Genomic DNA, 12,537 nt, shown 5'->3' on the forward strand with positions numbered 1-12,537 from the left:
ATGATATTATTATATGATTATTATGATATATATAAAATCAATAAATTCATTAAATAAAAAGTGAATCAGTAAATAAATAGTGAATTATTTTTGTATCTAAATCTAATCCAACCTTAAAATATAACTCATAGATGATAAATTTTTCTTTTTGTTAAGCAAGAATCAAATAAATACTGATTGAGTTTTAAAACAACAATAGAACAGAGAAAAGCTATGCCACAAAAACAACAAAGCGACTAAATATTATCAAAGACATCTTTGTATACAACGTTTAATGTCTTCTTTTGAGGCTTTTTGTCTTTGTCCGTGATTAAGATTTGTAGTTCTGATTTGGATGTTACCCGCGAAACAGCAACATACAGTTGACCATGTGTAAAGACTGGTTTAGGCAGATACAATCCAACTTTAGCAAGTGTCTGACCCTGACTCTTGTTTATCGTCATCGCAAAAGCAAGGGTAATTGGAAACTGTTTGCGCCTCATTCTGAAAGAAAATTTAGTCTCTGTCGGAGATAAAAATATCCTAGGAATAAGAATTTTCTCTCCTATTTTGTCACCAGTTATTATTATAGCCTCTAGGACATAATTGGCCATCTGAGTAATAAGTAACCTAGTTCCATTACACAAACCATTCCTAGGATCAATATTCCTCAGCAACATAACAGGAGTACCGGCTCTTAAACGCAAAACAATGGTTGGGTAAACCAGAAACTTTGACACTGTTTAGAAACTCTTCTGTATATATCATATTACCCGGATCGTTTTTGCTGTCTGAGCGAACACTCTGAGAGGGAATTTCAGATGCATCATTCGTATCAATTTCTTTATCAGAGGGATCAATACTATCACAACTTAGATAGGTTTGTTCCTCACCTGTTATATGCAAAACGATAATCAGCATTACAAATAAAAATATCTAAAACATTAATAAAGACGAAAATAATAAAACATTTCAAAAATTAACTATTTAAATATACCTTTTAATTGTGATAACATGTAATCATTTATAAGCCCAACATCATCATTCCTTGGACTCAAAATAGCCCTATCCTGAAAGAACTTAGGATCAGTCTTTTTGTGAAAATCCTGTCCATAAACTTCATCAACAATAGCTTTAATCGGATTTTCACAATCATTAATCAATAGTTCACTTGGAATATCAATCTCGCTTTCTCCGCTATCACTCGGATTTATTTTTCCTTCTCCGATATCAAGAATCCACCTTGTAAAAGATGCTAGCTCACACATCTCACGACTGTTGTCTCCAGGGATTAGTCGCATGTTACGTGTAAGCCTCAACACTTTACATCCAAACCAAAGGGGAGATGAATTTAAAGTAGCCATAAGAATCTCTGTTTTGCCTGCGTTTGGAATAACAGGCAAAATTTGCCTGAAATCTCCACCAAAAACGATAACTTTACCACCAAAAGGCTTGTCACATTTTAATATATCTCTCAAGGTTCTATCCAATGTCTCGTAACAATCCCTACTCATCATTAATGCTTCATCCCATATTATCAGTTTAGATGCATCGATCACTTCTGCAAGGTTTGATTGAGATTTGATTGCACACTTCGTAAAACTATTAACAACAATTGGAATTGCAAATCTCGAATGGGCCGTTCGACCTCCTTGCAATAACAAAGCAGCAATTCCACTTGATGCAACATTCAGAACAATATCACCTTTTGAACGTAACGCGGCTCCTAATAAGCTCCATAGATACGTTTTTCCGGTACCACCAGAACCATAAACAAAAAACCTTCCGCCAGAGCCTGAATAAACAGCTTCTAGAATCTCATCATAGATAAGTCGTTGTTCATCAGTTATCGTGGCAAACAACTCATCATGTCTAACTCGCAAATAATCTCGATTATAACTTTTTTCATCACGAATAAGAGGATTACCGCGTATAGTCATATCCAAATCATCTGGATACGACATACATGAAAAATCTGTAAGAGAACTTCCAGCAGTACGCAGAAGCATCTCTATCTCAGCTAAGCAAAGGTTTTTAACCTGCTCAGTAGACAGCCTAAGATCTGCAAATCAGTAACCCAAACAGAAATATGAATATATAGCATATCACGTGAAATAGTTAAACAAATAATTATTTTAGTATTGATTAAAAAACTGACCTGGTTTTTTTTGAATTTTTCTTTGAGTATATAACACGTCTTCGGATAAAATATCCCAAGTAGCATCCCAAACTCTCGAAGGCATAGAAACACTTCTTGTAGTCAGCATAACTACAAACAACCTACGCATAGTTATTGCACTAACCCATAAACTTGCATCTTTTATAGTCTCAATGTATTCTTTGTCGTCATCGAGTAACCCAAGGACAAAGCAAACTTCTTTGAATGTATCATAATGATGCCCTTTAACCGTTCTTATATCTTCGAAACACGTTGGACTTATAACTATATTGAGCAAGAGCCTCAAATAATAAGTCTCTCCTACAGACATAGGAACATAGGTGATCCTACCAATAGTTTTCCCTTTCTTCCTTGGTTTCCATTTCCTTAACTTTGTATCAAAAACAAATTTATGTGGAAAATCTACGTAAGTTAAAGACCTACCTTCTTCATACTCTTTATTACATTCCATCCAAGCCATGAATTTGGACATACCAACGGTTACACGTTCAACCACTTCTTCAGCAGGATCATCTTCATTGTATATAATTAATTGCTGATTCGGCAGATGAAACGGGAGTTTTGTTACAGAAACTGTACGACTATGTGTATCATAACCCTCGATCCTCCATATAGACTCGCCAAGTGATATATACCTAAACATAACATACAGTAAATATCAATGATGGTATTGAAGACTTCATTGATAAGATAAATAATGAAAATTGCAAGAAACATACCTACAGTTGAAATGCTTCTTAACTTCATCATCTTCGTCATCTTTGCCTACTACTGCGCGAACATAATCAGCTCCTTTATGAATATATTAAAAAAGATACTTGATAGAACGCGATTGTATACACCATTCCACATTAATATGAGCTCGATATCGAATAGAAAGTTCTCTGTTATACGGAACCACATAACCATTGTCACAATTGAATCCTTTCCTCGTTACAAATCTCTTGTCTTCACGTCTCCTGTATATCGGGTATCCAACATCATCAACTTTAGTAACAGGACTAAATGCCTTTGGAAAAAATTTGGTACATCTACCATCAGCCATACAAACACTATCCCTATCCAAAGCACCACATGGTCCGTGCATCATCACATCACCAATATTTATAGATGAGGATCAGTTTCCTTATCAGGAATCTCAGCACATATAATCTTGTCGATATCATCACCAGTTGGTAGTTTGTCTTCGGGCCTCAAAAAAAGAACGATATGAGCATGAGGAAGTCCTCTCTTCTGGAACTCTATTGTATATATTGCTATCATAAAACACGTAAAAACATAAAAAATAAATTAGTTATCAAAAATCATATGCAAATATCATTAATATAGATTTACATTTAAATAGAGCGTACCAGCATTTACAACTCCCAAGACATTTTTTTTAGTTAGCTCGTACATGAGATCATCAAGTTTCATTTTGAATACTCGAGCGCATATGTCTGGTCTATCTTCTGCTTTCAAATTATGTCTTTGTAAATGCCTAGTAATTTCAGGCCATTTTGGATTACACGTGAACGTGATGAACAAATCTGGAAATCCAAAATGTTTGCACGCGGCCATAGCGTCCAGATAATGTTGAAGCATATATCTTGTACCACCAGTAAAAGAGGCAGGAATGAAAATTCTTCTACCTTTCTCAGAAATATCAGAATTTCCTTTATCAGCGGCATCCTTTATATTATCGAAAGTCTCGGATCGAAGTTTCTGTTGATTCATTGATATGAAGCGAAGTCTATTCGTCTCGATCATCGTGAACGCGTCAACCAAAAACTGTTGGTACAATCTTCCGGACATTACAATTGTTGGAGATTCTCCAAACCTCTCTTGAACCCGAAAAGCAAAGAACTCACTCATAGTAATCGTCAAACGTTTCTTCCCCTTCTTATCTACATATCCAATATCTATACCGAGTCTAAATCCATCTTCACCATATGGAAACAACAATGGATATTGTAAAGGCAAATAAGCAAGATGCAATTCACTGATTCTCTTCAATCTTCCAGACCTACTTTGATGTGATGCTAGTATGGATCTGCCCTTGATCGTCACTCTAATGACTGGAACTTGATGAAATAGGCCTTGGAAACAATCGGAGATTGTTCAAGGGGCTTGGGGAATCGATAGGACACACACAAGAGTCGCGGAACACTCTTGATACGCCTACTTGAATCTTCTAAGTGATATAACACACACAAAGTCGAATCAAGGTGTTTGAAGAATATGACACACCAACAAACGTGATCTTAGTCTTTAAAGAAAGAGTTTGAGAATAAAAGATAAGATTTTTGATACAAAGGAGTTCAAGCGAATATAAAGAAGAAAGAAAGAAGAGATGAGTCTCACAACATTAACTCAACCTCGGAAATAAACAAAGAACAAGCTGTCAAGTTTGAATTCGATTTAGGCGCTCCTCTTGATGAAACAGCTTGGGCTTAGCTTTGTGGACTTAGGCGAAATAGAGATCCATTCTTGCCTCATTAAAAACCTATCTCAAGAAAACCCAATGGGACAAAACTTGAGATAGGGAAAAAGAGTACAAGCCTGGATCTCAAGCCTACTTAGCCATCTTGGACTTGGATCACAATCAGGGTGCTTGTGATCGGCTCTTTTCCCTCCTGAATCGAATCAAGGCCTTTGATGATAGCTCCAATGATTTGCTTGAGCTTCTTAGTCCTTGATCGAGTCATTGGACCACTTGGAACGCTTAAAAGATCTTCTTGATCAGCTACAAGCTCTTGTTCCTCAGCTACTTGCTCTCCATCTTCTAGTTCCAATTCCAAGTCTTTGTTGTTGCTTTCCAGAATCACATCATCCCCCTCTTCTTGAAAAAGATTTGACCTCAAATCTGAATCATCTGCACAAAAGGGAGCTAAGTCAGCAACATTAAAGCTAGGACTAATATTATACTTACCTCGGAGATCTAGTTGATAAGCATTGTTATGAATCCTCTTGATGATTTTGAACGGTCCATCAACCTTCGGCATAAGTTTTGATTTCCTTTCAGCCGGGAACCTTTCTTTCCTTAGGTGAACCCAGACTTGGTCGCCAACTTCAAAGATCATCTCTCGTCGTTTCTTGTTAGCTTGTTCCGCATAGAGCTTAGTCTTTTCCTCTATATTTTTCTTGGCTTTCTCATGGATCTGCTTCACTAGCTCGGCCTTCTTTTGCCCATGAATACTAGCTCTTTCACTCAAAGGAATGGGGGTTAGATCCAAAGGAGTTATAGGATTAAAGCCATAGACAATCTCAAATGGTGAAAATTTAGAAGCAGTGTGCATCGAGTGATTATAAGCGAATTCAACCTGAGGCAAACATTCTTCCCATGACTTAAGATTTTTCTTAACTAATGCACGTAGTAAAGTAGACAGAGTTCTATTTACTACTTCAGTTTGTCCATCAGTTTGCGGATGACATGTAGTAGAGAACATAAGCTTAGTTCCTAGCTTAGACCATATTGTTTTCCAAAAATAACTAAGAAACTTAGTATCACGATCAGAAACAATGGTCCTAGGCATGCCATGCAAACGAACTACTTCTTTAAAGAACAGATTGGCTACATGAGATGCATCATCGGTTTTATTGCATGCAATGAAATGAGCCATCTTTGAGAATCTATCCACAACAACGAATATAGAATCCTTTCCTGTTCTAGTCCTAGGCAAGCCAAGTACGAAATCCATAGAGATATCAACCCAGGGGTGAGAAGGAATAGGTAATGGGGAGTACAAACCGTGGGGCTTAACCTTAGACTTAGCCTGTTTACAAGTTGCACATCTCTCGCAGATTCTCTCTACGTCTCTCTTCATTTGAGGCCAGTAGAAGTGATCTTGCATTACTTTCAAAGTTTTAGTAATGCCAAAATGACCCATGAGACCTCCTCCGTGTGCTTCCCTGACTAAAAGATCTCGAATAGAACAGTTAGGAATGCATAGGCGATTATCATAAAAGAGAAAACCATCTTGCCTGAAGTAATGATCTTTGGCAAACTTTTCACAGGATTGGTATTTTTCTCCAAAGTCAGAATCTGATGCGTACATATGTTTAAGCTGCTCAAACCCTATAAGCTTAGCATCAAGAGTAGAGATTAAAGCATACCTTCGAGACAATGCATCGGCAACTACATTGTCTTTACCTTGTTTGTACTTGATCACATAGGGAAATATTTCTCTGAATTCTACCCACCTTGCGTGTCTCTTGTTGAGCTTTTGCTGTCCCTTTAGATGCTTAAAAGACTCATGATCCGTGTGTATGACGAACTCTTTAGGCCAAAGATAATGTTGCCATGTTTGCAAGGCTCGGACCAGGGCATAGAGTTCTTTGTCATATGTAGGGTAGTTAAGTGTGGCGCCTCCGAGTTTCTCACTGAAGAAAGCAATGGGCTTCCGATCCTGCATCAAAACAGCACCAATACCTATACTAGAGGCATCACATTCGATTTCAAATGTTTTAAGGAAATCTGGTAGAATTAAGAGGGGAGCATTAGTAAGCTTATCCTTTAAGGCTTGGAATGCATCTTCTTGCGCTTGTTCCCACTTGAATCCAACTTCTTTCTTGATTATCTCAGTAAGTGGAGCAGCAATGGTGCTAAAGTCCTTCACAAACCTCCTATAGAATCCGACTAAGCCGTGAAAACTCCTTACTTCACTCACGGTCTTAGGACTTGGCCATTCCTTTATTGCTTTCACCTTCTCTTCATCGACCTTGATTCCATCTGCGCTTACAACAAAGCCTAAAAATAACAAGTTATCTGTACAGAATGTGCATTTCTTAAGATTGGCATACAATTTTTCCTTCCTAAGCACATCTAAGACAGATTTCAAATGCAATACATGATCGCTTAGACTCTTACTATTGACCAATATGTCATCAAAGTAAACGACCACAAATACACCAATAAACGCCCTAAGAACATGATTCATCAATCTCATAAAGGCGCTAGGTGCGTTTGTCAAGCCAAAAGGCATGACTAACCACTCGTATAGGCCATGCTTAGTCTTAAAAGCAGTTTTCCACTCATCTCCCTCTTTCATCCTAATTTGATGGTATCCACTCTTAAGATCAATTTTAGAGAAGATGCTAGACCCATGCAATTCATCTAACATGTCGTCTAATCTAGGAATTGGATGCCTATACTTAACCGTTATATTGTTAATTGCTCGGCAATTAACACACATGCGCCAGCTTCCATCCTTTTTAGGCACAAGTAACACGGGCACAGCACAAGGGCTCATGCTCTCTCTGATGTGGCCTTTCTCCATGAGCTCGTTCACTTGTCGTTGTAGCTCTTTAGTTTCTACCGGGTTGGTTCTGTAGGCAGGTCGATTGGATAATGAAGCTCCGGGAATGAAATCTATTTGATGTTCAATGACTCTAATTGGTGGCAACTCCTTAGGATTATCCTCCGGGAACACGTCATTATAAGCCTGCAATAGATCATTCATTTCACTCGGTAGCACCGGTGTAATGTTAGTGATACTAACAAGAGATTCCTTAAAGAAAAATAGTAAAACCGGTTGCTTGGATATCAAGGCTCTTGCTACATCACCAGCTTTTAAGAAAAAGTTCGATGATTTGTTCACGAGTTTCTCCTTTTGTTTGAGTTGGAGCTGATCTTGATACACTTCTTGAGGTGTTAGAGGCACCAAAGTTGTTTTCCTGCCATTGAAAACAAACGAATGCTTATTAGTGAAACCATCGTGTATGACTCGTCTATCGGATTGCCATGGTCGGCCAAGAAGGATATGTCCAGCCTCCATAGGTAGCACGTCACAAAGGATCTCATCTTGGTATCGTCTGATGGTTATAGGGACTGAGACTTGGCTATTCACTTTGATTTCTCCATTCTCGTTCAACCATTGAAGCTTGTATGGCCTCGGATGCTTCTTAACGCTTAAACCTAGCTTCTTAACCATGGCCTCACTTGCGACGTTAGTACAACTGCCCCCATCGATGATAAGGCTACATACTTTTCCTTGAACAAGGCATCGAGTGTGGAATAGGTTCTCCCTTTGCTCTTGTTCTTCTGTCTTGGACTGAACACTTAGAGATCTTCGGGCAACTAGTAGCGAACCTTGAACCGGCATCTCCTCATACTCGGTCATAGGTTCATGTTCAGGACTTTCTTCCTCAGACTCGATCTCTCCATCGTCTTTGAGAATCATGACTCTTTTATTAGAGCACTCATTGGTGTAATGACCTCGGCCTTGGCACTTGAAACACTTTACATCTCTAGATCGACTTGTGGAGGCTTCGGTTTTGCCTTTTCCTTCTTGTTGACTCACGAACGGCTTGTTCTCAGGCTTTGGCACCGCGATTTGCTTTCCATCTCTCTGGTAAGGATTGAGCTTCTCCTCCTTCAAGTAACTTGGCCTAGAAGTTGTTGATACGGTTCAATAGTTTGGTTTTGTCACCGGTTTCCTCTTAAGCTGTTGCTCGATAAGGATGGCCTTATGCAACATTTCCTCAACCTCCACGTAATGTTGCATCTCAAGCCTATCATGTATGTCTTGGTTTAAGCCACCTAGAAACCTTGACATATTGGCCTCTCTATCTTCGGTGATATCAGCTCTCAACATAAGGGTTTCCATTTCTTGATAGTATTCTTCTACTGATCGGTTGCCTTGAGCCAATCTTCTGATCCTCTGATGCAATTCCATATGATAATGGCTCGGCACAAACCTCTTCCTCATGATAGTTTTCATTTCCTGCCAACTCTCAACAGGGTATTCTCCATTTTGTCTTCTAGAAGTAACCAATTGATCCCACCAGCTTAAGGCGTAGTCGTAGAACTCGGTGGCCGCGACCCTTACTCGGTTAATCTTGGTGTAATGTTGACAGTTAAAGACCAATTCGATCTTCTTCTCCCACTCTAAGTAAGCGTCCAGATCATTTTTCCCATGAAACGAGGGAATTCGCAACTTGATTCCTCCTAGTCCGTCTTGGAGAGGTATAGGCTCGTCCCTGGCTCGTCTTTGGCGTCGGTGATGGCTCCTAGAAGAGCTGCTATCTCGGCTGTAGTACGACTCAGCCGCTTCATCCTTTGGTGGTCTAAGTTGTTCTCTGGTTCTCTCTGGTGAATGCACGCGATTCCTTCTCCTTGTTTCTCGATCAGTTTTTGCATCGGATTGGTGTAGGAATACTTCAAACTGAGCAGCCATTAGTTCTTTCATTTTTGCGGTCATAGCCTCAAGCTTGTTGTCTCATTGTTGGCTGGTCTCTTCTTCTTCGGTCATGACTTTCCTGAAAATTTTCACAAGCAAAGTCACTAGCGATCGGTTCTTTTTACAGAATCTCGATAGTCACTTTAAGAGAATTTAAAAAGACGATCTCAAACGGATGCAAGAAGGAAGTTGATCGGTCAGTTTATAGTAAGAGTAGTATGATCTAGATGTCTTGTGATGCAAACAATCAAGTTCTCAACAGATCTAGCACAAGTGATCATAAAATACAGATTAGAACTCGAAAAGAACTTAGATTTGAATCGATACAACCGGATACACGACGATCCAGTGATTAGAATGGTGCTCTGATACCACTTGATGTGATCCTAGTATGGATCTGCCCTTGATCGTCACTCTAATGACTGGAACTTGATGAAATAGGCCTTGGAAACAATCGGAGATTGTTCAAGGGGCTTGGGGAATCGATAGGACACACACAAGAGTCGCGGAACACTCTTGATACGCCTACTTGAATCTTCTAAGTGATATAACACACACAAAGTCGAATCAAGGTGTTTGAAGGATATGACACACCAACAAACGTGATCTTAGTCTTTAAAGAAAGAGTTTGAGAATAAAAGATAAGATGTTTGATACAAAGGAGTTCAAGCGAATATAAAGAAGAAAGAAAGAAGAGATGAGTCTCACTACATTAACTCAACCTCGGAAATAAACAAAGAACAAGCTGTCAAGTTTGAATTAGATTTAGGCGCTCCTCTTGATGAAACAGCTTGGGCTTAGCTTTGTGGACTTAGGCGAAATAGAGATCCATTCTTGCCTCATTAAAAATCTATCTCAAGAAAACCCAATGGGACAAAACTTGAGATAGGGAAAAAGAGTACAAGCCTGGATCTCAAGCCCACTTAGCCATCTTGGACTTGGATCACAATCAGGGTGCTTGTGATCGGCTCTTTTCCCTCCTGAATCGAATCAAGGCCTTTGATGATAGCTCCAATGATTTGCTTGAGCTTCTTAGTCCTTGATCGAGTCATTGGACCACTTGGAACGCTTAAAAGATCTTCTTGATCAGCTACAAGCTCTTGTTCCTCAGCTACTTGCTCTCCATCTTCTAGTTCCAATTCCAAGTCTTTGTTGTTGCTTTCCAGAATCACATCATACTTTCAATAACTATATCTCGTGTTTTGATTCCAAAATCGAAATCATTAGGTACCAACGCAGCAACTTCTTTTGCAGTTGGGAAATTAGTAGTACGTCCATTTGATGTTCTATCATATTCCAGTTTTAACCGTAAACCACTGGTATCCCCAAGACTTCCAAACTTATCTCGTACCATCCTGAAAGCTTTGACGTGACGATTATGTCTATCCAACATTTTTTGAAGTGTTTGAACAACCGATTCTCTTAATGCTGAAGTGGAACCAACCGTCCTTTATCACCAAAAACAAACGAATCAAAATAACAATTCGTTAGAACTTTTTATATCTTAAAAAACCAAAAAACAGCAGTAAAAAAAAAACATTTTTCTTACCCATATGCAGATATTCTGTTGGATGTTTCATTTGCGGTGTCATGTATGTAAAGCTGAAGGAATGCTGGATTCGCACCAGGAGCCGGTATCATATCACCTATTGAGTGATAGTTCTCACCACATAGCTGGAAAACATATGACCCTTTTCCATCGTTGATTGAGTTGTTAACTTTTCCTCCAAGCGAAGTAAAAGAAAACATCATGTTATATGCACGGATATGGTCACGAAAATGAGACATTTCATCACCAACATTGTATAAATACGATAATAGAGATTGTGGTGGAGCCCTAATCAAGGGAAGAACAACTTTGCCTTGCATGCAGCATTTTGAAAACTTGGGTTTAGCTCGTGTAGCCCTTTTTGCCAACCTTTCTCCATACCACATATAAGCTTTGCAAAACTCACATATATAAATAGGATCACCGTTATCATAATAACCTAAAAAAAAAGGATTTTATCATGTAATAATAAAAATTTAAGAACTAAATTACAAAAACCAATATAAAACTTTAATTAATAAATCTAAAATAATACCCTTAATATCTAATCCCGGTTTTACAATTGAGACTATGTCGGTCCGAACAATTGGTTCATCTGCGGTAGCAACACCATTATTGGTTGCCCTTTTTCCTTTCCTCGACGTAGAACTTTTTTTTATTAACAGGAGAAACATCGGTATTCTCTCCTTGTGGCACGACAATATCGGCCAATTGCTCTTCTGAATCGCTATCTTCATCGTTTTCTCTTTCAGAATCAGAATCAGTAGCTATAAAGCAAGCAAACTCGGCACTATTGTAAGAATCAAGCAAGGAATCTACATAGAAGATCATAGATAACAAAAGTTTAATACAACTATTAATTTGTTGATAATTAATTTGATAAAACAAAATATATAATTCAGAATAAATTATAAATCAAACCAATATCTTGTTTTAAGGCTTTCTTATCTCTCATAATAATCTTTCTTCTCTTCCTCGCAGCACGACAACCTTCCAAGGATAAATCTCTCTAATCAACGTAGGATTGACCAATCCCTCGACCAGTTTGGTAACTATCACCAGCTTTGGTTGGGGCATATCTTTCGTTTCTTGCACTTCAATCTATGTTAATTAAATAATTACAATTTTAGATATTTTTCCATACCAATAAACACGTGACATCGACCATAACTCACTTTTTTTGGATACAGATGAAGAAACCAGGAAGTTAGCATCATCAGACCTAGCTTTGCGCTTCATTCTGATTTTTGATAACAGAAGAACACAAAAATGGTCTAACAGTGTGTATATATATATATACATATATATCATTATATTATATAATATACATTTATGTTAACTAACTTAGATTTTTTTTTATATTTTCCGTATAACCAAAAATATTTATAGATTAATGATTCATAATCTGTGCTTATCCTAAATATTTTCTAAAATAAGATTTTTTTTTCCATTTGCCGAACAATGTACATTTTTGATACATCCTATAAAACTCCATATTTTCCAATTCTCAATATTTTCTATTAAGATCGATCGTAAGGTGATGCATTATATTTTTTCTTTTCTCGATTATAATATGATAGACAAGACTTTTGAGGGTCTCAGGGCTATCATTCCCCTTGTCAATGTAGAACAAAGAGGTTATCAATCCAAGAATGTGGTGATAGACACTA

At 38.0% G+C, this 12,537-nt stretch overlaps 1 protein-coding gene across 1 annotated transcript; it reads right to left on the reverse strand.

Moving 5' to 3' along the window:
* Nucleotides 1–236: 236 nt before the first annotated feature.
* Nucleotides 237–4,012, reverse strand: LOC112086673. The gene is made up of 7 exons (XM_024155644.1): nt 3,511–4,012; nt 2,878–2,950; nt 2,582–2,793; nt 2,291–2,458; nt 977–2,041; nt 838–872; nt 237–704 (listed from the first exon to the last, which is right to left on the reverse strand). Exons 1-7 carry the CDS (start codon nt 4,010–4,012, stop codon nt 237–239), a joined length of 2,523 nt encoding a protein of 840 aa, XP_024011412.1.
* Between the last annotated feature and the right edge of the window lie 8,525 nt (nt 4,013–12,537).

This window comes from Eutrema salsugineum, unplaced genomic scaffold (genome assembly GCF_000478725.1).
Source record: "Eutrema salsugineum unplaced genomic scaffold, Eutsalg1_0 scaffold_2, whole genome shotgun sequence".
NCBI classification, from domain to species: domain Eukaryota; kingdom Viridiplantae; phylum Streptophyta; class Magnoliopsida; order Brassicales; family Brassicaceae; genus Eutrema; species Eutrema salsugineum.

Coding starts and splice junctions, on each gene's coding strand:
- LOC112086673 (XM_024155644.1), bottom strand. CDS start 4,012: ATGAGTGAGTTCTTTGCTTTTCGGGTTCAAGAGAGGTTTGGAGAATCT. Junction 2,794..2,877: donor AAGAAGCATTTCAACTGTAG/GTATGTTTCTTG, acceptor TGTTATGTTTAG/GTATATATCACTTGGCGAGT. Junction 873..976: donor CATGTTATCACAATTAAAAG/GTATATTTAAAT, acceptor TGCATATAACAG/GTGAGGAACAAACCTATCTA.